This window comes from Mauremys reevesii, linkage group 10, assembly GCF_016161935.1.
Source record: "Mauremys reevesii isolate NIE-2019 linkage group 10, ASM1616193v1, whole genome shotgun sequence".
NCBI lineage: Eukaryota > Metazoa > Chordata > Testudines > Geoemydidae > Mauremys > Mauremys reevesii.
The window spans coordinates 6,522,038-6,544,960 of NC_052632.1; the positions used below are offsets into that span (position 1 = coordinate 6,522,038).

At 45.7% G+C, this 22,923-nt stretch overlaps 1 protein-coding gene across 5 annotated transcripts in view; it reads left to right on the plus strand.

The window, feature by feature from the left end:
- The window catches only part of IGDCC4 (immunoglobulin superfamily DCC subclass member 4), a 179,833-nt gene extending 158,758 nt beyond the window's left edge, over positions 1-21,075 (plus strand). For 3 of the 5 annotated variants that reach the window (XM_039490080.1, XM_039490079.1, XM_039490081.1), the window contains 2 exons: positions 14,549-14,701; positions 19,407-21,075. In XM_039490080.1, coding sequence (XP_039346014.1) covers positions 14,549-14,701; positions 19,407-19,937 — 684 coding nt within the window. In that variant the 3' untranslated portion in view covers positions 19,938-21,075. Of the gene's footprint in view, positions 1-14,548; positions 14,702-19,406 lie in introns of those variants that run through there. The other 2 variants (XM_039490083.1, XM_039490082.1) reach the window with 2 other exon arrangements.
- The last annotated feature ends 1,848 nt before the right edge of the window (positions 21,076-22,923 follow it).

Consider the following 22,923-nt stretch of genomic DNA (forward strand, 5'->3'; position numbering starts at 1 on the left):
TCAAAAGAGAGACGCTTTAGCTCAAGCCGATGTTATGGACATGATGCATGAATGATGAGGTGAAATTCTAGGGACTGTATTATGCACGAGTTGGGACTGGATGATCATAATGGTCCATTCTGGCCATTGAATCCATTGATCTATGAGAGAAGGTTGAAGTAGTTGTTGGTGAAGTGCAAAAGCGGACGACAGTTTCTCTTTGGACTGAAGCAATGAGATTCTCCATTTATTTGAAAACAACCTGTCACAGAAGAGAGCATTGAAAGCAAAACCAGAATGCTGGATTGGAGAACTTGTATCGAGAAATATCTGATACATTTTTTATAGAGAAAAATGGTTTGTCCTGTCTGATATTGTGGATGCTCTCAGGTTCCAATCCCTTTGTGAATCTTGCTAAACACTGTGAGATCTTGTGGCCATGAATTCCACAGATTAACGATCGGGTTTCCAATGCAAATATTTGCATTCACCAATTCGACTTCTGCTTTCTACAAATACTCTCCGCAGTATTAACTTAAAATGTGATTTTTATAAACATCAAGTTCACTAGCATGTTCACGAAGAGCAAACATCAGGAAGGCAAATGCAGTTGAAGGGAGCTTATGTTTTTATTTGTGGATCTATATGTTCGGAGGTGTTCTCTGAGCTCTGTGTAATTTGCCTGACGTTGCCTCGTCTTTCTCTTCTCCCTGCCCCCTTTTCTGTCTCAAGCTTGTCTGAAGCATTTCATTCCATTAGGGAACCTTTAATTGGCCTAATTTAGTTAATCTGTTTATGTCTTTCTTTGTAACCCGGGGAGAGTGTGTAAGGTAATTAGGAGGTTGAGTGAAACAGGCGCATTGTGAGCACACGGGATTTCATGTTTGCATCAATCATATGCTTGTATGTCACTGGTGTTAAGGTGTATTCATGATAGCAAACTTTAATCAAATCTAAGTGCCAAGTAAGGGAGACGTGCGAGAGGCTGGCACTGCAGCCCAGCCTTGGAGAATTTGTCTGTTTCGCTAGAGAATGCGGAGACTTATTCTTTTTGATACTCCACATCCTTGTCTGCCTTAACCGTCACAAGGGTCAGAGCGATTCACCGTGGTTTCCCAGAGGTTCCATCAGATCAAGACTAATAGGAGAGTGCGTGAGGTTTCCTGTGTAGCAATCACAGTTCCTTGCAGTGTTAGTATCTAAGGGTTGGGTTGCTTTTCCCCCCATTTTTTTAACAGCCCTTTCCATTAAATGAGGAACACATGTTTTTCTTTGAAGAGTTACTTAGCTCCTGATCTCTGATTTGGGGTCCTGGAGGTAAAACTTTCTGCCCAATTGACTCATTTTCCTCCTGCCTTTTGGGGATGATAAATCCAGATACTGCCCAAGTGGGAATTTATTCCCTAGAAACGCAAGATATGCTCCCCAAAGGAGCCCGGATGCCAATCACGGTCTGTTCAGGGTTTGTCTTCAGAGAGTTTAAGGCCTCAGAATCTCAGTATCTGAGTCCTGTCTTGGCGTTCGGCAGATGGATTATCAAAGATCAAAGGTTTGCATGGTGTACGGTCTGGCCGTAATTTAATCTGCTGAGTGGGGAGGCTGGTTAATGCTCCTACATCCAGAGTTTCACTTTCAGTCCCAGTCTGCCATAGCTTCTGGCAGCTCAGCAGGACCTTGCTGCCTGCATTGTTGGACTGTCTGTGCCATGGAGATGTACACAGGGCCGGCTCCAGACCCCAGCGCGCCAAGCGCGCGCTTGGGGCAGCGTGCCGCGGGAGGGCGGCTCCGGTGGACCTCCCGCAGACGTGCCTGCGGAGGGTCCATTGGTCCCGCGGCTTCGGTGGAGCATCCGCAGGCACGCCTGCAGGAGGTCCACTGGAGCCGCGGGGCCGGCAACCGCCAGAGCGCCCCCTGCTGCGTGCCGCCCTGCTTGGGGTGGCGCAATTCCTAGAGCCGCCCCTGGATGTACATGCTTCTATTCAAGTGCTGTGCTGCTTCTGCAGCACCTTGGATTTGCTCCTAGTCTTCAGAAATCCTGAGTCCTCCATGAAATTATATTGGAGCTCCACCTGGGCGTGGTGAGCAGGAGAAATGCAGGAGCGTTAGTCTCGATAGGCCAGAAGAGTGCAGCCTCCAGAGATATGACCACGAAGCTCGGACAGCCAGTAACTTCCTGGTTCTTGTACTCTGAGAAAGTCAGTAATATATTTCTGGGGCATCTGTGTCACCACCGGACAGCAAACTGTATGCATTATCCTGAAGGATGCCAAGGAAAAGTGCACATGCTTGGAACGAAATCTGCCAGCAGATCGGATAGATTAAGTATCTGAATTCTCTGCAGAGCTGCTCTCGGGGCTTATCTCCGCTTGATCCAGCATGGGTGTGCAAGAGGGAAGAGTGCAAGGATTCTCCCGCACACCCCACCCCATGCCAGGGGCTGGACGCAATCAGTGTCCTGTAAACTCCGCAGTGCTGGCCCCTGATTCAGCAACGAGGCGTGTGCAGAAAGTCAAGCAGGTGCTTTGCTGAATCGGGGCCCTACTTTCCCCGGTGGCACTAGCCTCTGCCAGGGGGTGAGGTGCTAGTGCTGTTCCCCAGCTGCACAGGCCCACGGCACCGACCTCGCACGGGACAGGGAAAAGGCTGATACAGCAGCTGTGCTCCCAGGTGTCCCAGCAGGCATTAAGCCCGGCCAAGCACAGAGCCCCTGCTGGCGTGGGGCGTGTCCCCGCATCTCCAATGCCCAGCTGTGCCTGAGGAGACACAAACAAGCTCCTAACAGAGGAAGGATTGCTCAGTGGTTAGGGCACTAGACTGGGACATGGGAGTTCCCTGGTCTGCTACAGAGTGACTGTGGGCAAGTCACTTGTCTCACTGTGCCTCAATTTCCTCATCTGCAGAATGGGACTATGAGCATGCCTTGCCACACAGGGGTGAATAAAGACTGGGGGCCCAGATGCTGTGGTGGTGCGGACAGAGAAGAGGCGTCACCGTTACAATGATCATTAACCTGTTCCAGGTTTAGGGTTTTTTTCATAAACATCTCTAGCCTCTTCCCTAGCTGAATTCTAACTCTACCCCTGAGTATCATGTGGTGGCAACTCCACTAAGTAGCTACCAGCCCCCGTCTCCCATTGGAATGACTTCAAGATTGGTAGGGGGCTCCATTGAATCCTAAAGAAATGGAATGTTTTGAATCCCTACTTGTGTGTTGGACGGTTTTCACTGGAAGACTCAGGGCATTATTTTGTTACAAAGAAATGGATACAAATGTAAGGCTCCGTGTCTTCAAAAGTGCACATGTGATGAAGCCTGGCTGCGTACATCTAGAGCATGATCATCAGTGTCAATTGCACCAGGATCTTCAGTGCTGAATGCACAAAACCCTACCCGCTCCTTTAGCAGGCAGCAAGTAGCAGGCTGTTGTAGCTGCCGGACATGGGCAGCAGAGGGAGACATCACGACATGGAGTGAGCTAGTGGATTGTACAAACGCTTCCAAAATTCCAAACTTAACCTGTGTGCTTACACGCAATTTGTGAGCACACCCCAGGTGCTGCGTGCGTGCAGTCAGGAGCATGCACATCTGGACACCGTCACTTAGAAAATGGGGACCAGAATTCCAGCAGATGTAGTTTTCTACTCTTTGGTCACTGGAGAGAGTCATGGCCTTGTAGTTACAGCTCAGGGCTGTGCGTCTGGAGATGAGGACGCTGTTGCAAGTTCTGACAGATTCTTTAAATGACCTTTGTCAAGTCACTTAACTTATCCTACCTTGGTTTCCTCATCCATAAAATGGTGACAATGCTACTTTCCTAATCATCATTAAAACCAGGACATGTCTCCTTTGCAACGGTTACATTTCCCATGGCATTTCCGATCCTACAGAAACTGAGTCCTGTAAATACCAAAAGAACTTTATTCATTAAGGCTTGCATAGTGATTTGCAAGCCTCCGATGGACGGTGCTGTCAGACTGGGAAGCATTCTTCTTCTTTCTGGCTTGTCCTCATTTCTCTCTTTCTCTGAAATGTGTAGAGTGAAACAGACCATGACAGAAAAATTCTTCAGGCGTTAGCGTGGCACGGACGCTAAGCTGCAACTCCATCGGTACTCAGGTGAACAGCTGAATGAAGGGGCGGGGCTGGCAGAAGCCTTGTAACCGCAGAGATCGAGATAGCATCCAAATTTGTTGCAAGAATGCTCTGTGTCCCTATATAATGTAAATAGGTAATGGATCAATAAGGTGCCAGGAGATGGGGCTCAGAACACATCCCAGAATATATCGGCTGTTGTGTGCTGCAGATGGCATCCTCTGTGCAGCCTCCCGCCGCAGGGAGCGTGAATACATCGGCTAGGAGCCACGGAGATCGGAGTGGAGGGAAGAGTCTCACGGTGAGTTTTGCTCCACTGGGCCACAGACCGAGCTCTGCTGTGCTGTGGGGATTTTTGCTCCGAGCTGCGAGTGAGGCTGTGGAAAGCAGCAGAACAATAGGAAAGTGGGGGACTTAGACCAATGACCCCAGGGAAGCCCCACTCAGCAGAGTAGAGATCCAATCTGGTTTGTATAGGAAATTGGACCATCACCCGCAGTTTAGAGTTTGCTCATCTTCTCCAAGCCTGCGTGTGAAGCCCGGGAGGCACCGCTGGCTCTGGGGGTGACCTGATCCCTTTCCAGATGAAAGGGACACTGCAGGCAATTCTCGCTCTCTTTAAATATTGCTTTTTCTAGTAAACATTGCGAGGCCACGGCACTGGTGGGAGGTGCTGAGTGCCACCCCAGAGACGGACGTGGTATCCCACAGAACAGGACTAACGCTCATGACACCTTCCCACCCTCGGCTTCCCCGCCTTTCCCCACCACTACCTCCAGCCTGACCTTTGGCAGGGGGAAGGTCATTCCATCTCTCCCCCCTGTGCTGGCCTCTCTGCTAAGGGTGTCAACAAGGTGGCCAGTTGGGCTGGTGGCTTTTGTGATGTGGGTGCCCGTCCCCCGGGAACTGGGCTGAGACCCACTGAGCCCATTGCACCAAACAGCCCTCAGGTGGTAGCAATGCGACTGGTAGCTGCTCTGGATTCAGTCTAGTGACCCAGAGGTAAAAGGCTCTATGCCCCATTATTCCTCCAAAGTGCTATTCAACCTGACTTCTTGCACCACAAAGTCCCTGTTCTGGGTCCAGCTGGCTGCTGCTAACGCCTACTCTGAGGGAGCTGTCTGTTTCTCAGGCAGTAACTTGAAATTGAAGCCTTCCTGCCTGCTGAGCAGAAGGCTTTTGTAGCCACTTGGGGCTCTGTGCAGGGATACTTCCTCCCTCATCGCAACATCTCAGAGCAGTGCAATTAAACTTTAGCTGGAAGGGCAAGCCTCTTCTCCTTCTCCAAGCCTGTAACCAGCCACTAGGGGATGCAAGAGCCCAATGCATGCTGCACTCTGCCCTTCCCCTCTCTTTCCCCTGCCTCCAGCTCAGGTCCGACCAAGGAGTGACATCCCCCAGGCTGCCCCCCAACCCGGGTCTGTGCATGGCAGTGCACATTCTCGCCAACTGCGTCATCCATCCATCCTTGCAGCTCTGGATCATTGTGCAACAGATGGGCTGAAAGATATTAAATTATAGCAATTGCCAGATGGGCATCACTTGGGGACAGAAATCCCCTGGCTCTCCAGGGAATGGCATCGGCAGGCCAGACTTTCCTGCCACGCCTATGTGCTTTAAAGCAAGACCCGGTTGCAGGAAGCTGGACATAGGGACAGGAGACTAGGGCAGTCTCCACAATCCAGTCACTCCTTACCCTCTGTGCTGTGAATGCCACCAGATAACTAGCGGGGATGTGAATTCCTGTCCTAGGAACTGAAATGAGATAAGCCAGGACAGCTCAGTGAAATGAGCTTTCATTCAGGTCATTTCACTAGAGAAGAAAGGCTGCATCATTCACCCCTGAGCTATCCAGCCCATCCTGGTTTTGACATTAACAGGAAGGGAGTACGGTCTAATGGTTGGGGCAGAGGACTGCCAGTAATAAGATCTAGTTCTTTTATGGGGCTTTTCCTTAGTAGATTTCAAGGAGCTCAGCATCATTAGTGCCATTTTACAGACGGGGAAACTGAGGCCCAGAGCTATGAGGTGACTTGGCCAAGATCACCCAACAGAGCAGTGGCAGAGCCTGGAATAAAACCCAGGTCGTCTTAGTGTCAATCCAATGCTCTACCCACTTGGCCACACAGACTCTGGAGTACTGATTCCAGCTGTGCCACTGATGCAAACACGTGACTTCACTTCTCTGTACCTCAATCCCCCATTTGCAAAACGAATACAACTAATAACATTTACCAGCCGCACAGGGTTATCGCAGAGCTTTCTTGATTTAGAATGCTTTGAGATCCCCAGCTGAAACATGCTCTATATGTGCAATCTGGGATTATTCTTGATCAGGATCTTTTGACAGCTCAGGGCTTAACAAATGTTGCCACTGTAATTACTCTTACACAGTTTGATGTAGTCAGGATGCCAAGAAATTGGCAGTAACAAGGCTACGTGACCTTTCAAAACTAGCAAATCTGCTCTTGGACTTTAATCGTTCAACCAGAAATCGGTGGTGTTGTGAACGCCTTGCACTTGAAGTTACAGCTGCGTTCAGCAAGCTGCTCTCAGTGCGTGGAGGTTCTTTCTCCATTAATTCACGTTGAGGCTCTTGGTTTAGTATTCAGCTTTCCCTTTTGATTTTTCTTTATGATGATATTGTCATAGCCCTGAGATGCCCCAACTGAGACTGGAGCTTCTGCTGCTCCAGGTTCCAGATCAGCACACAGTGAGAGAGAGTCCCTGCTCCAGAGAGCTTACAGTTTCAGACAGGGAGAAAGAAAGTATTATAATATAGAGGTGTGTATGTATAATATGTGTGTGGGTGTGTAGGGAGAAAGAAAGTATTAATATAATACTTGTATCATACCCATGTTGCAGATGAGGAAACAGAGACACTATGTACAGGAAGCCTCTAGCAGAGCCAAGAATTGAACATGCCTCTCCAGCCCAGTACCTTAACCACAAGGCCATCCTTTCTCCTTGCTTAGAAAGAAACATTTGAACCACCCAGCTGTAATGAGAGCTGGTTGCTACTGCGGGTGAGCTGTCAGCAGAGGCCAGTTGGTGGCGCTCCTGCATAGTACTGGCAGCTGCTTCAGCCAGAGGAGGGTCATGCCTGTTTTGTGATAGTTTTTTGTCTGTGTTGCAGTGTGTCTTCTTCAAATGCTGGTTTCCAGTTGTCATCGGGGGAATAACACAGCTCCCTTTCCCTCCCAAATGCACCTCCTAAACACCACTACCTTTGGTATCCAACAGGACAGGTGATAAATGATGCTTGTAATGTAGTGGCTAAGGGTGGTACGGCTCTGTGTCCCTCTAGTGGGTGGGGCAGATTGAACATTTTCTGTCTAAATTGTTTTTGGCTAAATGAAATTGTTCGTAAAATGTATATGCTTTCCATGGCAACGCTTCGTCCAAACACTTAATACTCAAAAATCAAACATTTTCAACACCAACACCGCTTTTTTTTTTTTCATTTGGAGACAATACTGGAGTCTCTCATGGGAGTTGTAGTTTGGCTGCCTCATGCCTCCATTTTTCTTAATAGGACATGCTCTGCAGTGGACTTCAGTTTCCATGATGCACTAGAGAGGCTCAGGAAGAGGGTAGAGATTGGTGCATCATGGGAGATGTAGTTTGGCCACTTTTTTTCATTTGAGTAATTTGCTGAGAGGGACATTTTCCAACTGGTTCTAAATAAGACCCCTACTCCTGCTGACAGCTAACAGAAAGTCTCCTTTAACTCAAGTGGTAGAGGCCTGAGGGTTTTTTTGTATTGGGGTCCAATGTTCCTGGGTTCTATCCCTGCTGCTTACCATGATGTCTGTATGTTTGCATGATGGGATTTAAATTGAGTCTAAACAGATGGGGTCCCAAAGCAAATACGGTTTCAGGGTGTGCTGATGTTGTGAGAGGCCATGTTCTTTAGACTCCTTTGGCACTCGGCGTATAAATGGCTATGTACATATTCTAAGTGTGGATCCCCAGCTAACAGAGTTGCAGGAAATCACAAGTTGTTGCTGGTGAAGGAAACATGAACCAATATCATTTTTACCAGCAGTTGCTGATACTACAAAGAGGTTACAGTGAAAGTCTTATTTGCTTTGATGAGTTTAGCTGAAACTGAAATGTCTTTGCTGTCGGCCCTTTATTGGAAGATGGTTACATATTCATTCTCTTGTTTGAACTGAACAGTTTATTATTCAGAGAGTGATTTTTTGCCCCTCTAAATTAAATCTGAGACTGACACTCGGTTCCTTAGCTAATACACTGTAAAAGTCCAGAGACCATTTTCCTGACTTCATGCAACTTCTCCCCTATCCTTCTCAAACTAAGCTTTAACAAACAGACCTGGAGCTAATTGCAAGTGCTTGACCTAGGAGATATTAGCTCCCTAGGAGGGAATTTTTTTTGTAAATGGAACCTGCCTGAGTAACATGGATTACGGTTGCCTGGTGAAGCGGATGGGGTTTTTTGTTTGGTTGTTGCAAATAGCAAACTGGTACAAAAAACCTTTGCTCTTCATCACAGCTAACTTCAGCCGGAGCTGAGCAGTCTGTTCCCACAGTCATCAAAACCTATGTAAACATGGCAGATTGACATTTCCGCTAGCAGTTGCTCCTTTGAGGATTGCACCGGGGTTGCTGTTTCTTTCCACATTTTTGGTTTGCACAGGAAGTCTACAAAAAGAGTGTGCAAGTATGCCAGGGATGGCGGGGTATTATGTGTGTGCAGGTATCTCTGATAGCGTGTGCGTGCATGCAGATATCTATAACAGCACATATGGTGGTGTGCGTGTGTGTATACCAGGGGTCAGCAACCTTTCAAAAGTGCTGTGCCGAATCTTCATTTATTCACTCTAATTTAAGGTTTCGCGTGCCAGTCATACATGTTAACGTTTTTAGAAGGTCTCTTTCTACAAGTCTATAATATATAACTAAACTATTGTTGTATGTAAAGTAAATAAGGTTTTTAAAATGTTTAAGAAGCTTCCTTTAAAATTAAATTAAAATGCAGAGCCCCCCGGACCGGTGGCCAGGACCCGGGCAGTGTGCGTGCCACTGAAAATCCGCTCGCATGCCGCCTTCGGCATCCGTGCCATAGGTTGCCTACCCCTGGGTGTATACCTTCTAGTCTGAAACATCCAGACTTTATTTGTTCAGTAATGATATGTTCTCTGGAAAAAGCTCATAATCCACCAGCATTGACCTATCTGCAGAAAGCCATTCAGATGGCAGCAGGAGCAAATTAGTGTAATTAAATGCTGTTTCATTTATTAATATTCCTTATTGTGTTTCATCCCAGCCAGCTATATGTGATCACTTGTCTGTTTTCTCATTACTCACCGTTAGTTTAATTATCGCTGACCCAAACGAAAGGGAGAGGGGCAGGGGGCAGTGGTCCAGAATAGACTGTATTGTTAATGGACGGGAAGTGACCGTTAGCAGAGATGCTGTCACCATGATCAGCATATTTCCAGTTTTGAAAACAAGCACCTGAAAGCCACAGCTTTGCTTTGACAAGCTTTCTTTCTGAAGCTCACTGCTGCATAAACAACATCTTTGATATCTGGTCTCTGCAGGCCTGATCCTGTAGCGATGGGACTTCAGTGGGAGCAAGGTTTGGCCCTAGAAATTTTTGTGCAAAGCAATTATTATCTAGAGAGGTCTTATCCTGCGAGGTGCTAAGCGCCTTTAGCTGCTGTTTGAAGTCCAAGTGGGCCGAGGGTGCTCAGCACCTCCTAAGCATGTACATGAGCATTTTGTTTTTATTTGCCTGATGCCAACCCCGACAACCTGGTCTAATGTCTGACTTTTTGTAAGTGACTGACTTTGGAATGCTCGGCTTACGTGCAACATCTGGTCCTGTGTTGCTACCTCATTTCCAGCCAGATGGACTGAGGCACAAGGAGGTCAAATGACTCATACAAGGCCACACTGGTGTCAGAAGCCTCTTTGCTCTTGCAGCTAGACACAGGCTCTGTGATATACTCACTGGGGGATTAGATTGAGAGAGAAAAGAAGAGTGATTTTCCTCCATTTAAACTGTACAGCTTCCTTTCCCTCCCGCCATGCTCTTCTCCAGTTCTCAAGGAATTTATTCTTTGTGGGACAAACAGACCACCAAAGAAAAAATGGGGCTACATTTCTGCTTAACTGCCGAGCCAGAAAGAGGAGTTGCTCTAACCACGCTAAGCTTTTAGTAACAAGGTGTGTCCACATAAACACAAGGTTGCCCAGTAAAATCAAGCCCTGCAAAGAAATTACCTCTGTCCATGAACTAAGAGTCTGAGCTGTAAAATAATTTGAGCTCTTAAAGGCACACATTTCCCATGCACAGAGGTGTGCATTCAACAGTTTATTGCAAGGGGAAGCCAAGAGAACCCAGAACAAATTGCATTCAGCCCATATAATTTAATTAGATCTACAAAAAGGTAACACTGGTTGCCTGGGGGATTTGAAGCTCGACTAAGAATAGCTTGGTGGTCTGCTTAAACCTCCCACCCCAAGATTTTGTGCCCCTGTATTGGTGAAGTTACCACATTTTTTCCCTGGGCTCTAACTTTAAGCAGGCAATCCATTCATACATACCTCAGCTTGAATGTGCCTTGTTAGTGTCCTTGTGTGGTGAGTCTTTCTCCATAGAGCAGAATACTGATTGTTCCAGTCACCAAAGCGAATGATGCCATCAGACAGTGCTGAAAGAGCCATTGATTTCCAAACAAGGCCATTTGTTTCTATCACTGAATTAATTTTCAATAGGCTAGAACTGTTCCTGGTTTCTTTCTGGCCCAACATTTCTCCCGGTGGGGAGTTGATGCATTCTCCCACAATGAAATCCACGTTTTTCCCTTCTCCCACCATGAAGGTTCCCCATAAATCAGCTTCTCTCTGTATCTAGGCTCTAATTTTCTCTTGCATGGCCTCCCACCCTCTTTGCTCAACTCAAATGTCACTGCTAGCTTGTTCCCATCACTCATTCCTGAGCTGCTATAGCGCATTAGTGAAGACACTACTACGCCCGCGGGAGAACTTCTCCCATCGGCATAGTTAATCCACCTCCCCGATAGGCGGTAGCTAGCTCTCCTGTCGACATAGCTCTGTCTACACTGGGGGTTAGATTGGTATAACTGTGTCACTCAGGTGTGTGGATTTTTCACACCCCTTAGCAACGTAAAAGTGGCAAAGAGTCCCATCCGACGAAGTGGGTATTCACCCACGAAAGCTCATGCTCCAATATGTCTGTTAGCCTATAAGGTGCGACAGGACTCTTTGCTGCTTTTACAGATCCAGACTAACACGGATACTTAGCAACGTAGTTATGCCGATATAAGTTTGCAGCGTAGACCTGGTCTAGGCAAGCACATTTCTTTTCAAGATGAAAGCGTTACAGAGAAAACATAATAGCAACAGTAAGCGTTCCTATACACCTACTAAAAGCTTACCAGAAGTCACCCATCAGTCTTATGGGGCTTCAGTAGGCCAAAATCTTCCAGCCTCTCCCAGGAAAGACTGGGGCCCTCCTTAGACAGAAGGTCTCGTCTGTTTGGTGGATCAGAAAGCCTGTTTAAACGCAGGCTGCTTATCCAAAGTCCTTCCTTTGTTGGTCTCTGGAGAATCCAGTTTCAACCAATATATATGAGCTTCTCCAGGCGGTGGTACCTCTGTGGAGGTGTTATACCCTGAGTGAATATGCCTAATCACCTCGCAGTGTTCTTAGTTCCCGGGGGTCTGTGGTTCCCATCGCCCATGGAGTTACAGACAATCCCCAGACCCCTGGGATGAATAAACAGTACAGTGAGAGCTCCCAAGGAAATTGCCATTGCTCTCACAGTGACCCACCTGCTGTCCTATGTCATTCCTAGCCAAAACAGTTGCTGCAAAGAAATTCATTTTAACTTTTATTTAGGGTAAAAACTTGGCTTTTTGACAAAATGAAACAAAATTGTAATTTTTTTTCTCCCATTTTTGGTTGCTGAAAAAAGCATCTTTTACAAAATCCCGTGGAAGCTTTCAAAGAAAAATTTCAATGAAAATAATAAAAAAAAAAAAATTAATTGAAATTTTTCATGAAAGAGGAAAATAAATTCCTAACCCGTTGTTCCAGGCAGCCTTTCAAAGTAGGGCACCAATTCATTACTTGTCACCTTTCTCTTACTGTGCAGCCCTGTGCACTTACAGCGGTAGATAAATAATCCTAATGATGCACCGTTAGAACTCGAGTTTTGGCTTAGATCCTTCCATCACAAAAAGTACTGTAGTTAAAACGTCGAGAGGGACTAGTGGTAGCTAGTATAAGAACAGGCAGGGCTGGAGAGAATTAGCTGATGTGTTATGGGTAAATGTCCATAATTGCTATGGTAAAGTTACTTCTCAAAATAACATTAATAGTCCTAAATGAAAATATTATATAGCCAATAATTGTTACTGTTTCTTCCAGAAAAGTTACTGTGTTGTTACTGTGAAATAACATGAATAGACAATAATATGAAGGTACTTCCTATTTATGAGGTGATAACTGTATTGTGAGCCGAGGAACTCCAAGGTGGCTTGTTAGAATCATAGAATATCAGGGTTGGAAGGGACTTCAGAAGATAGGTAGGTCCAACCCCTGCTCAAAGCAGCACTAATCCCCAGACAGATTTTCCCCCAGATCCCTAAATGCCCCCCTCAGGGACTGAACTCACCATGCTGGATTTAGCAGGCCAATGCTCAAACCACTGAGCTATCCCTCCCCCCTTTTTTTTAAAATAAGTTGTGCACTGAGATTTGAGCCTCTGATTGGCTTAGCCCATTCCATGTTGGTATAATACACAGAACTCTGACATTCACTTGTCACCACTGTGTGTATGTATCGATTGTAGCGGCTGCTGAACGTGGTTAACCATTTTGCTAACGAAGTGTCTGAATATAAATTGGCCAAGATGTAACAATTTCTATTAAAGTGCATTTCAAAAGTAACCCAACTGCTTCATCTGCTTTTGCTACTGCCAGGTTTCCTAGGATGAGATTCGTAGCAGAATTCATTGATATAAAACACCTGATTTTTCAGCCCTCAGTCTCTATGTGCGTACATACAAAATTGCGCGCGCACACACAAACACACGTGAGCTGCATGTTTCAGGTGCAAACGCTTACCTACATCTTTGGACACCTCTGCATGCACAGGGGTTAAAATGTACCCCTGAAATACCTTAATGGAGTTTGCAGGTGCACATTCTATAGGTGTTAAACATTTCAAGACGTCCGTGCAGGTTTTTGTACTTGCAAAGTGTGGCTGAATAGATATGAGTGTGCAGTTTTTGCATATGCACATGCAAGAGGGAGCTGGACAGAAGATCAGCTGAAGATCTGGCCCAAAATGGGATCCTTTCTTATATGAAACATGCAGAATGGAAAAGCTCAAATAATAAAATGCTAAAAGATTCTAACTCACGGAGGAACTTTAAGAAAGAGAGGCAGAGTGTCGTATTGGAGACTTGCATTCTATTCCTAACTTTTCTACTGAGCCACTATTAGATGTTAGGCAAGTCAGTCAGTCTCTCTGTGCCTGAGTTTCTCCACATGTAACATGGAGATCTTTATCCACCTGTATAAAGTGCTTTGAGATTGTTATAGGCAGGTAGCTACTGAAGTGTAGAGTGTTATTCCCACTGCCTCCATCCCACTAGTGTTTTGGCATGTACATGCAGTAGGGTCTGATGCCAAACCAACTGAGGTAAAAGATCATTTTCCCACTGACTTCAAAGGGCTTTGAATTAGGTCTTCAAAAGGAAGATGCATGCAGTGTGGTGCTACCTGATACATTGCATCCTGTTGGTCTTGAAATCTATGAAATCAGCAGAGACCCCATGTTAGATTTGGAGCATGAACTCTTCTCGTAATGTGTCACAGGAAGAACGGTATTAGAAATTTTGGGGTCAGAGCTAAGAAAATCCCAATTATCCACTTGCTCCACACAGGGGTGGCTCTAGACATTTTGCCGCCCCAAGCACGGCGACACGCCGCGGGGGGCGCTCTGCCGGTCGCTGGTCCCGTGGCTCCGGTGGACCTCCCGCAGGCGTGCCTGCGGAGGGTCCGCTCGTCCCGCGCCTCCACCGAAGCCGCGCGACCAGCGGACCCTCCGCAGGCACGCTGCCGAAGGCTGCCTGCCTGCCGCCCTCCCGGAGACCGGCAGAGCGCCCCCCGCGGCATGCCGCCCCAAGCACGCGCTTGGCATGCTGGGGCCTGGAGCCGCCCCTGGCTCCACATCGGACCATAACAAATCAGTGCACTAAACCCCATGTTCTGTGGTGGTAATGTCAGTTTGTCAGGACTAGTGTTGTTATGACGTCATTGGAAGTGTGTTGGCTGCATTTGACCGACATTTTTAAGCCATACGGCATTTCTCCAGCTCCTTTGTGTTGAACTGCCTGTTCTTTCAGGTTTGGAAGGATACAAATCTGTGTCTCAGAAAGAATCTGATCATGGCTTTCCTTGTTATTCTGCAGTCTACATGGAATAAATCAGTTAATCAGAACTGGACAAGATGTGGAGATGCCATTACAAAAGAGCCCACTGCTGCTGTGAATGGAACACTGAAGCCACCTTCTAATGCAGGACAAAAGCTTTTGCTACAAGCCCTGGTGTACAACGCTGTTACGGTGGGTGTTTTCAGTGTTTTAGTGTCAGTTGCTTGTGCACTGCGGTACATTTGTTATGTGTCCCTTCGTCTTTTCCCTGCTTGTAGAGGGAGAGAAAATATTTACCCCATAGAGTTCGTCTCAGTTTGCTGGTTATGGTTTTTGTTCCGTTGCCCAAGTATATCACTGCATGTCATGTGTGATTCGCATACGTGGGGAAAAGTTGTTTTATTTTCAGGAAGTCCTCTGTGTCTCTCTCAGAGGTCCAGCAATCCCCCTGTTCTCACTGCCTTACTTTCCTCAGTCCTTGTGGTCTTGAATCGGTGGCCAAGGAGGGAGTGGAGCAGATTCCTTGTTAATGAGGTGGAGAGGCTGCCGTGGTCTCATCTGGGGAGCAGAAATCAGGCTCCAGAAAACAGAATTTTTTTTTTTATGTAGCAGTGCAGTAAACTTACACATAAACTGAGTTAGGATCTACAATACCCAGCATAGAGAGTTATTAAGATCTATTTTATTCCAACCTGGAGAAGGAATTGCATTTTTGCTTATAGAAAGAGTCAAAAATCAAGGGTTGTTTTAAATTCCTTTGAAAGGTAGTGTAAAGCAATTTCCATTATCCTTCGTCTACAGATCAGGAGAAAATTCAGGTTTCATAGATTCCAAGCCCAGAAAGGACCACTGTGTTAATCTAGTCTGATCTTCTGCATAACATAGGCCATAGGACTTCCCAAAACAAATTCCTAGAGCAGATCTTTTAGAAAAACATCCAATCTTGATTTTAAAATCCTTGGAAAATTATTCCAATGGTTAATTACTTGCAACATTATAAATTTATACCTGAATTTTGTCTAGCTTCAAACGTCCAGACATTGGATTGTGTTTTATCTTTCTCTGCAATACTGAAGAGCCCATTATTAAATATTTGTTTCCCATGTAGATACTTATGGACTGTAATCAAGTCACCCTTTAACCATCTCTTTTTTAAGATAAATAGATGGAGCATGTGAGTCTATCGCTGTAAGGCAGGTTTTCTAATCCTTCAGTCACTCTTATGGCTCTTCTCTGAACCCTCTCCAATTTATCAGCATCCTTTGTGGGCACCAGAACTGGACACCGTATTCCAGCAGAAGTCGCCCCAGCACCAAATATAGAGGAAAAATAACCTCTCTGCTCCTACTCGAGATTCCCCTCTTTATGCATCCAAGGATCACATTAGCTCTTTTGGCAACAGTGTTATTTTGGGGGCTCATGTTCAGTTAATTATCCACCACACCCAAATCTTTTTGAGAGTCACTACTTCCTAGGATAGAGTCCCCCGTCCTGTAAGTATGGCTTACAGTCTTTATTCCCGGATGTACACATATACATTTAGCTGGGTTAAAACACATTCTGTTTGCATGCACCCAGTTTACCAAGTGATGCAGATCACTCTAAATCAGCGACCTGTCCTCTTCATTATTGACCCCTCTCCTAGTCTGTGTGTCTTCTGCATATTTTATCAGTGATGATTTTACATTTTCTTCCAGGCCATTGATAAAAATGTTAAATAGCGTAGGACCAAGAACCAATCCCTGCGGGACCCCACTGTAAGCACATCCACTCGATGATTCCCCATTTTCAATTACATTTTGAGACCTATCGGTTAGCCAGTTTTTGATCCATTTAATGTGTGCCATGTTCATTTTATATAGTTCAAGTTTTTAAATCAAAATGTTGTGCGGTACTGTCAAATGCCTTGCTGAAATCTGAATGTATTACATCATTGCTTTTACCCTAAGAACCAAACTTGTAATCTTATAAAAAAAAAATGATATCAAGTTTGTTTGACAGGATCTATTTTCCACAAATGCTTGTTGATTTGCATTAATTACATCACCCTCCTTTAATTCTTTATTAATCGAGTCCCGTATCAGCTGCTCCATTATCTTGCCCAAGATCGATGTTAGGCTGGCAAGCCTTATAATTACCTGTGTCATCCCTTTTATCTTTTTTAAAATATTGGCACATTTGCTTTGTTCCAGTCGTCTAGAACTTCCCCAGTGTTCCACGACTTATTGAAAATCAACATTAACATTTCTGACGTTGTGTTCTCAAACTTGGGAATACAGATTTATTCCAGTTAAGCAGCGGCTAATATCATCATCTCTGTGTCAAGGCTCCATTGAAGCAATTCGATATAAACTCAGCTGACTCGGTAAAGCCAGAGATTTGCCTGGTGTTGCTTTAAGATTTTGTCTTCTCTCCTCTAATAAGTACCTCCTCCTATCCTATGCTTCCTTCCTAGATAGCAGTGTGAAAATCAGTTATACACAGGGTGCAATTAATGTTGTATAGAGAGTTGAGACAATGTTTTACAACCCCATTATAGAGTGTCATTTACATCACAGTTTAGCTACCCATCAGAGTTTGTCAACAAAAGGAGAGGAGTGTTAAAATATGTAAATGTTACACAAAATTGGCTTAAATAGGAAGCCAGAGAGTTACACATAGGATAGTTCACTTCCTTGTTTTGGATTGTTTCCTTTCAGGAAGTGAAGTTGTTAACCAGCAAAGGCAATAAACTTTGAAAAGATTTTAAAGCTAATTGTCTAGGAGACTCTCTACAGGCTTCCAAAATAGAGAAATCTGCTTAGTTAACAAATTTTAGTCTAATATAGTAACTCCCTGCTTAAAAATAAATGCAAAGGACCCAAGAACACAGGACACTGTTTAAATGTTGCATGAGTGAAATCGTTCTGTTCTTTCCGATTCTAAGGGCTTTGTTTTGTAACAGCTTTTGCAAATTACAAAATAGGATTAAGGTAACTAGCAAATGTTGCTCTGCTTGTACACTGCAGCCAACATTTTCAAAAGAGAATAGTCAACTTGGGTGCCCCGTGTTTTGGGTGCCCAACTTCAGATGCGGCAAAGGGGCCTGATAATTAGAAAGTACTGAGCATGCACCTTCTGAAAATCTGTCCCTTTAAGCACCTAAAATCACTAGGACTTTAGAAAATCTCAGCCTTTGTCTCTAGAGGGAGAGGGCCTTGTGGAATTGTGGTAATGTACGTGTTCCAATTTCAATATTTGATAGCTAAGGACTTGGGGAATATCCTTAAGAATCTGAAGGCTTCCATGTTATTCTCGGTGGTGTCGCCCTGTGGACAGAGTACTGGACTAGAACTCCGGACATCTGGGTTCTATTCCTGGCTTGGCTACTGGCCTGCTAGGTGACTGTGAGCAAGATAATACAATGCTTTGTGCTTCAGTTTCCCCAGCTCTACAATGGAGGTAATGATGCTCACCTCCTTTGTAAAAATCTCCTTTTGAGATCTACTGATGAAAAGTGCTGTGTCAGAGCAAGTTATTACTACTGTTGTTGTTATAACATTGCCAACTCTCACAATTTCATGGTTGCTATATGTGCTGGGGTTTGTTTTTTTTAATGTCCCAATTCCTGGAGTCATGTGATTATATGAGAATCTCAGCTTACTTTTAAAATATAAAAGGTACATTTCGAGCCCCTCATGCTTGAAAAAATGAACGCTCAAGGCTCAAAACCCAAAGGCAAATAAAAAGAAACCCCACGCTTTTCATTTTTTAAACTCTCATTGGTTTTTGGAACCTGATTCATTATTTTTGAATGCTTGGGGTTGGCCATACTGCTCTCCAGCCACTTCCTGTCACTGTACACTATTAGCCACTGCCTGGTGTAGTTTGCTAGTCCCCTTTCTGCTGCTGACTCACTGGGTAACCTGTGGAAGGCTTTGCCCCACTCTGTGCCTCAGTTTCCCAACCTGTAGCTATATGTGTTGTGAGGCTTCCAAAGCATCTTGAGGGCCTGTTACGGACGGCGCTGTATAAGTGCAGAGTACACCTATCTGGACGCAGTCCTCCTGCCCAGTTTACAGTGTGAATTCTGTTATGCCCACTGTGCTCATTCCCGAGAGAACGCCTTCGCTGTTGTAAATGAGCGCGCTGCGCCTAGCATCTGGACTGGGGATCGGCAGTCCACACTGGGGAGGTGAATGCCAGGCCCTGCGGGGGTTGACTTCAGATTTGCAAATACGTTTTATAACACAGTCTTGGGAAAGCCGTTCCAACCTTGCTCACTTGCCAAGCTCAAAACCCAGAATTTTTTTTTTCCCCCTGAAATCATTGATGGAATCACAACTGTCTAAAACCATGTGGACAAATGCCCGGAAATGCTTTGGGCTATTGATCTGAATAGGCTTTTGTTAGATTGTTTGTCTTTTAAAATGACACAGCCTGATGTTTATTTTTTTAAATGACGTATTTGGTTTTGGGTATACAGTGAGCTCTGTCTCTGAGCTGCATGCTTTATTTCCAACATCAATTACCAAAAGCTGATGGAAAATGCAATTAAACTCAGCTGGCATTTTGGAAAATCTGGTTGGGTTAAAATAGCATCTCTTGACTTTAGACCTGAAAAGAGAAGCTTGGAAAAGTTGTCTGCATTGTTTCTGAGAGGAACAAAGCTGTTATGCCATAAAGCCATTCTGTCTTTGGCTATTGCTCATGTTACAGCGTGAGCAGTGCTTAAGACTCCAATCCAGTGAGGCATATAAAGACACGCTTAATTTTAAGCATGTGCGTAGGCCCATTGAAATCAATGGGATTACTCACGTGCTCCTGGTTAAACATGGGCTTCTCCATTTGTCAGGATCCAGGGACTGAATGATCTGAATTTAGTCACTTTCTCCCTTTGCTTTCTGCTTACTAACAGAATGAAGTAATGAAAAATCAACCACCCATCAGCCTCCATCAAGTGGAAGCCGAGGTCATCGTCCATTCTGATTTCTCAGCCTCTGACAGAGACTGCAACTCTCAGCTTCACACGCTGGACACTGAAGAAATGGATCCTGAGGATCACAACCCAGAAAACGTCCCCTCTGATGAGCATCCCCTTCACACCTCGGCAAACGCCAAGCAGAATGTCAGCAAAGCGGTAGTGGACTGCCAAGGCAAACCTGAGCTTCAGACCCAGGATGCCTTGTTAAGTACTGACAGAAAGACTAACAAAATGGAAGCCGTCGGCCCTCATGGGCTCACCAATGGCTTCCACAGGCACGGAGAAAGTATGGACTCTATGGAAAGCGGGGATTCGGACTGTCTCCAAGAAGGCAGAGGGAACGTACAGCCAGTCAAGTGCCAAGCTTTTCCCACAGGCCAGCAAGACGCCCCCCTGTGTAGTATCTCTGCGCTAATCAATTCATCCTCAGCATCTGAGAACGTGACCCATGTCCATAACCATTAAAGAGGAAATTAATCTGATTTTGACCATGGGAGAGCTAGAAGAAGTAGGTGTGAGTTACTGGGGGCCAGATCCGGAGAGATACTGTGTGCCCTCATCTCGCAGTGAATTCGATGGGGGAAAGAGGGTGCTCAGTACCTCAGAGGCTCAGGTTCCTAGACAGGTGAACAGCCTTAAATACACATGAAATAAATCAATGTGTAGATTGCTGTGGGCCCAGTCCAGCTCCCATTGAAGCGACTAAAACAGAACCTTCTGCCCTCAGCCTGTGCCATTGTTTCCTTTTATTCCATGATGGGGAGTGCCGGGACGTTTGTCACGGTGGAAAGAGGGAGATACATTAAGCGTATCTTCTCCAGTGTTGCTCTTCGCCGGGGAGGGCCCCAGCCTTGCCTAACCCTCTTCAGCTTTGCGATGCGTTTTGCAAAGCAAGCACCCAAAGGAGTTGAGACAAACGCCAGCCGAAAGGCATTTAGCCGTAACCAGCCGCCTTCTCCGCTCGCCCGTGGTTAAAATGATTTTAATGATCCCTTTGTACACTACCACAGTAAATATTACTAGCAGGCTGATGTAGTGGCCTTTTATTACACACTCTGCGAGTGCCTCTAACAACTTGTACTATATAGAACCTTCTCCAGCACCTCGGTCACTTCACCAAGCTGGACTTTGTGTTATGTAGGTTCTTGTACCTATGGTTTTAGGTACGTCTCTCTCTCCTTCTAATGTCCGACAATGTATTTTTATTTCCTCGGAGCATCTTTATATTATTTAATTTTATAAAGTGGAGTAGAGTGTGGTCTAGAGTAGCATTTTTACTACTTCTCTCTTTATTTTTTCCTCCTTAACAACACAACTACCTCATGTCTGTTGGAGAAAAAAAAAAAAGCAGTAGATTGACTCTTTTGTTATAGTCCATTTTAGTTTTTAACTTATTCTTATACTGCCTTTTTCTAAAGAATATGTTTGCACTGGTTGTTGACTATTTTTTAATGAATAGTGCTGCAGGTCTGACGTCTCGCTCTTTCGTTTCTTTGGAATCCGTTACGGCAGGACCACCTGCCCTAGGACATTTGGCCGTATAACCACGTGCTGCACAAAAAGGCCATCTCCAATGGGGCGATGGTTAGCAGCGTTTTGTTTTTAGGGGGCTCACGCTGGTAAAGAAAATGAAGAGCTGACGTTTTCAAACGGGATTTGGGGCGCGTCAGTTTGTTAGGGCCCAGCTTGAGACATAGAATCATAGAAGATTAGGGTTGGAAGAGACCTCAGGAGGTCATCTAGTCCAACCCCCTGCTCAAAGCAGGACCAACGCCATTTTAAAGAGACCAGATTGCCTGAGGGTGGGTACTCAACAGTGTCTGAAAATCAGGTCCCTTTAAAGTGGCTCAAATTCAGCAGCCAAAATCACAAGTCGCTTCTGACAATCTTGGCCAAAATGGATTTTTAGGCTGGGTCTAGCCTTCGAGTGGGGACGTCCGCTTCCCTGCTCGAGGAGACTGACTTACACTGAGGCAACCTGTGCCGGCCAATGAGGGGGCAGAGTGAGGGCAGCCGGCTTCAACAATGTTACTGAGCATGCTCCATTCATGTGAGCATTCACGCTCCATTCATGCTCCATTCACTAGCTGCCATAAAGCTAGCGCCCTAAAAATGGAGTGTAGCCACGGGCAGGCGAGCTGTGGGAGGAGCTAGCCTTCCTGACTACAGACCAATGGTGCATACTCACGGAGCTAACCTCTTGCACCGCACTCCGCTCCATTTTTAGCATGCTAGGTCGATGGGCCGTCTCGTCGTGCTGGGATTCGCACTCGCTGCTCAGAGCGTGGACATCCCCTTAAAAGGACAGGGCCACGTTAAAAAAAATTGTTCTTTCTTGTTCAAATAGCACCTTGAATGATCCCAGACAGACTTTAAATAATCTCATTTATTCTTCTGACTGAGGGCATTTCTCTCCGCTTGACCCATTGAAAAGAAAGGAGTCAGTTTCCCTTAATTCCTACCCTGTCTTGGGTCGCTTTCAGATTCTCAAAATGCAGCTCTGAATAGCGAACATTGCAGACTGGGCCAAATCCTGAGAGGTGCTGAGGATCTGCACTTCCCATTGAATTCATTGGAGGTTGCGGGTGCTGAGCAGATGCTCAGCATGTCTTAGGATTTAGCCATTTGTTGGTTAAACAGCGAAGCAAAACAAAAACAACAAAAATCCCCAAACCCTGCTTCCATTGGAATTAGCCAGAAAAATATCATGGAGACCTTTGTGTTGATCTGAGGCTTTGTAAAAAGTTTTTACATCTCAGCCCAGATTGTGATACAGGATCACCCTTGTGAGCAGCCCTGTTAGCTACTCAAGATGCCACTTCATGCAAGAGTGTTGCAGTCTGGCCCTATAACTGGAGCTGAATTGACCTGACTGGGTCCCTTTAATTCATCATTATTTACTTGCAAAAGGTCCCGTTGGCAGTGACTGTCGTGGACAAGAGTCTGCAAAGGCCCCTGTTTCCTCCGTTTTGTTAACGTGGATGGATATGAAGGATGCCTTCCTCTCCCATCAACTCTGACGGCGTAGATGGAGGGGACTCTCCCATCCTGCAGTGTTTTTTCATTCCATGGTGCGGGCCTGTAACTCCCATCCATGTTCATGGCATTTACTGGTGCCTGTCAAGGAAAGAATCAGATCCCTCTTGAGGGGCCCGATCCTGCCCTGCCTACTCACTTTGCCTCCAAGTGGACCCCCGTGTGTGTGTACAGTGTCAGGATTGTACTACAAAGGCCCTGTCCAACACCCATTCAAGCCAATGGACCAGGCCCTGGGAGGCTCTAACCTGAGTCTGAGGACCTTGCTTTCCCCTGCCTTTGGGCCACCCTTCTGTCCCAGTACCACCAGTGGCATCTGTCACCGCTTTGTCTTTCCGTGCCCTGCCCAGCCCCAAAGATGGTTTGGAGCCTAGAGTAGCCTCCTGAATGCCAGTCCATGAGCAGCCACAAAGTG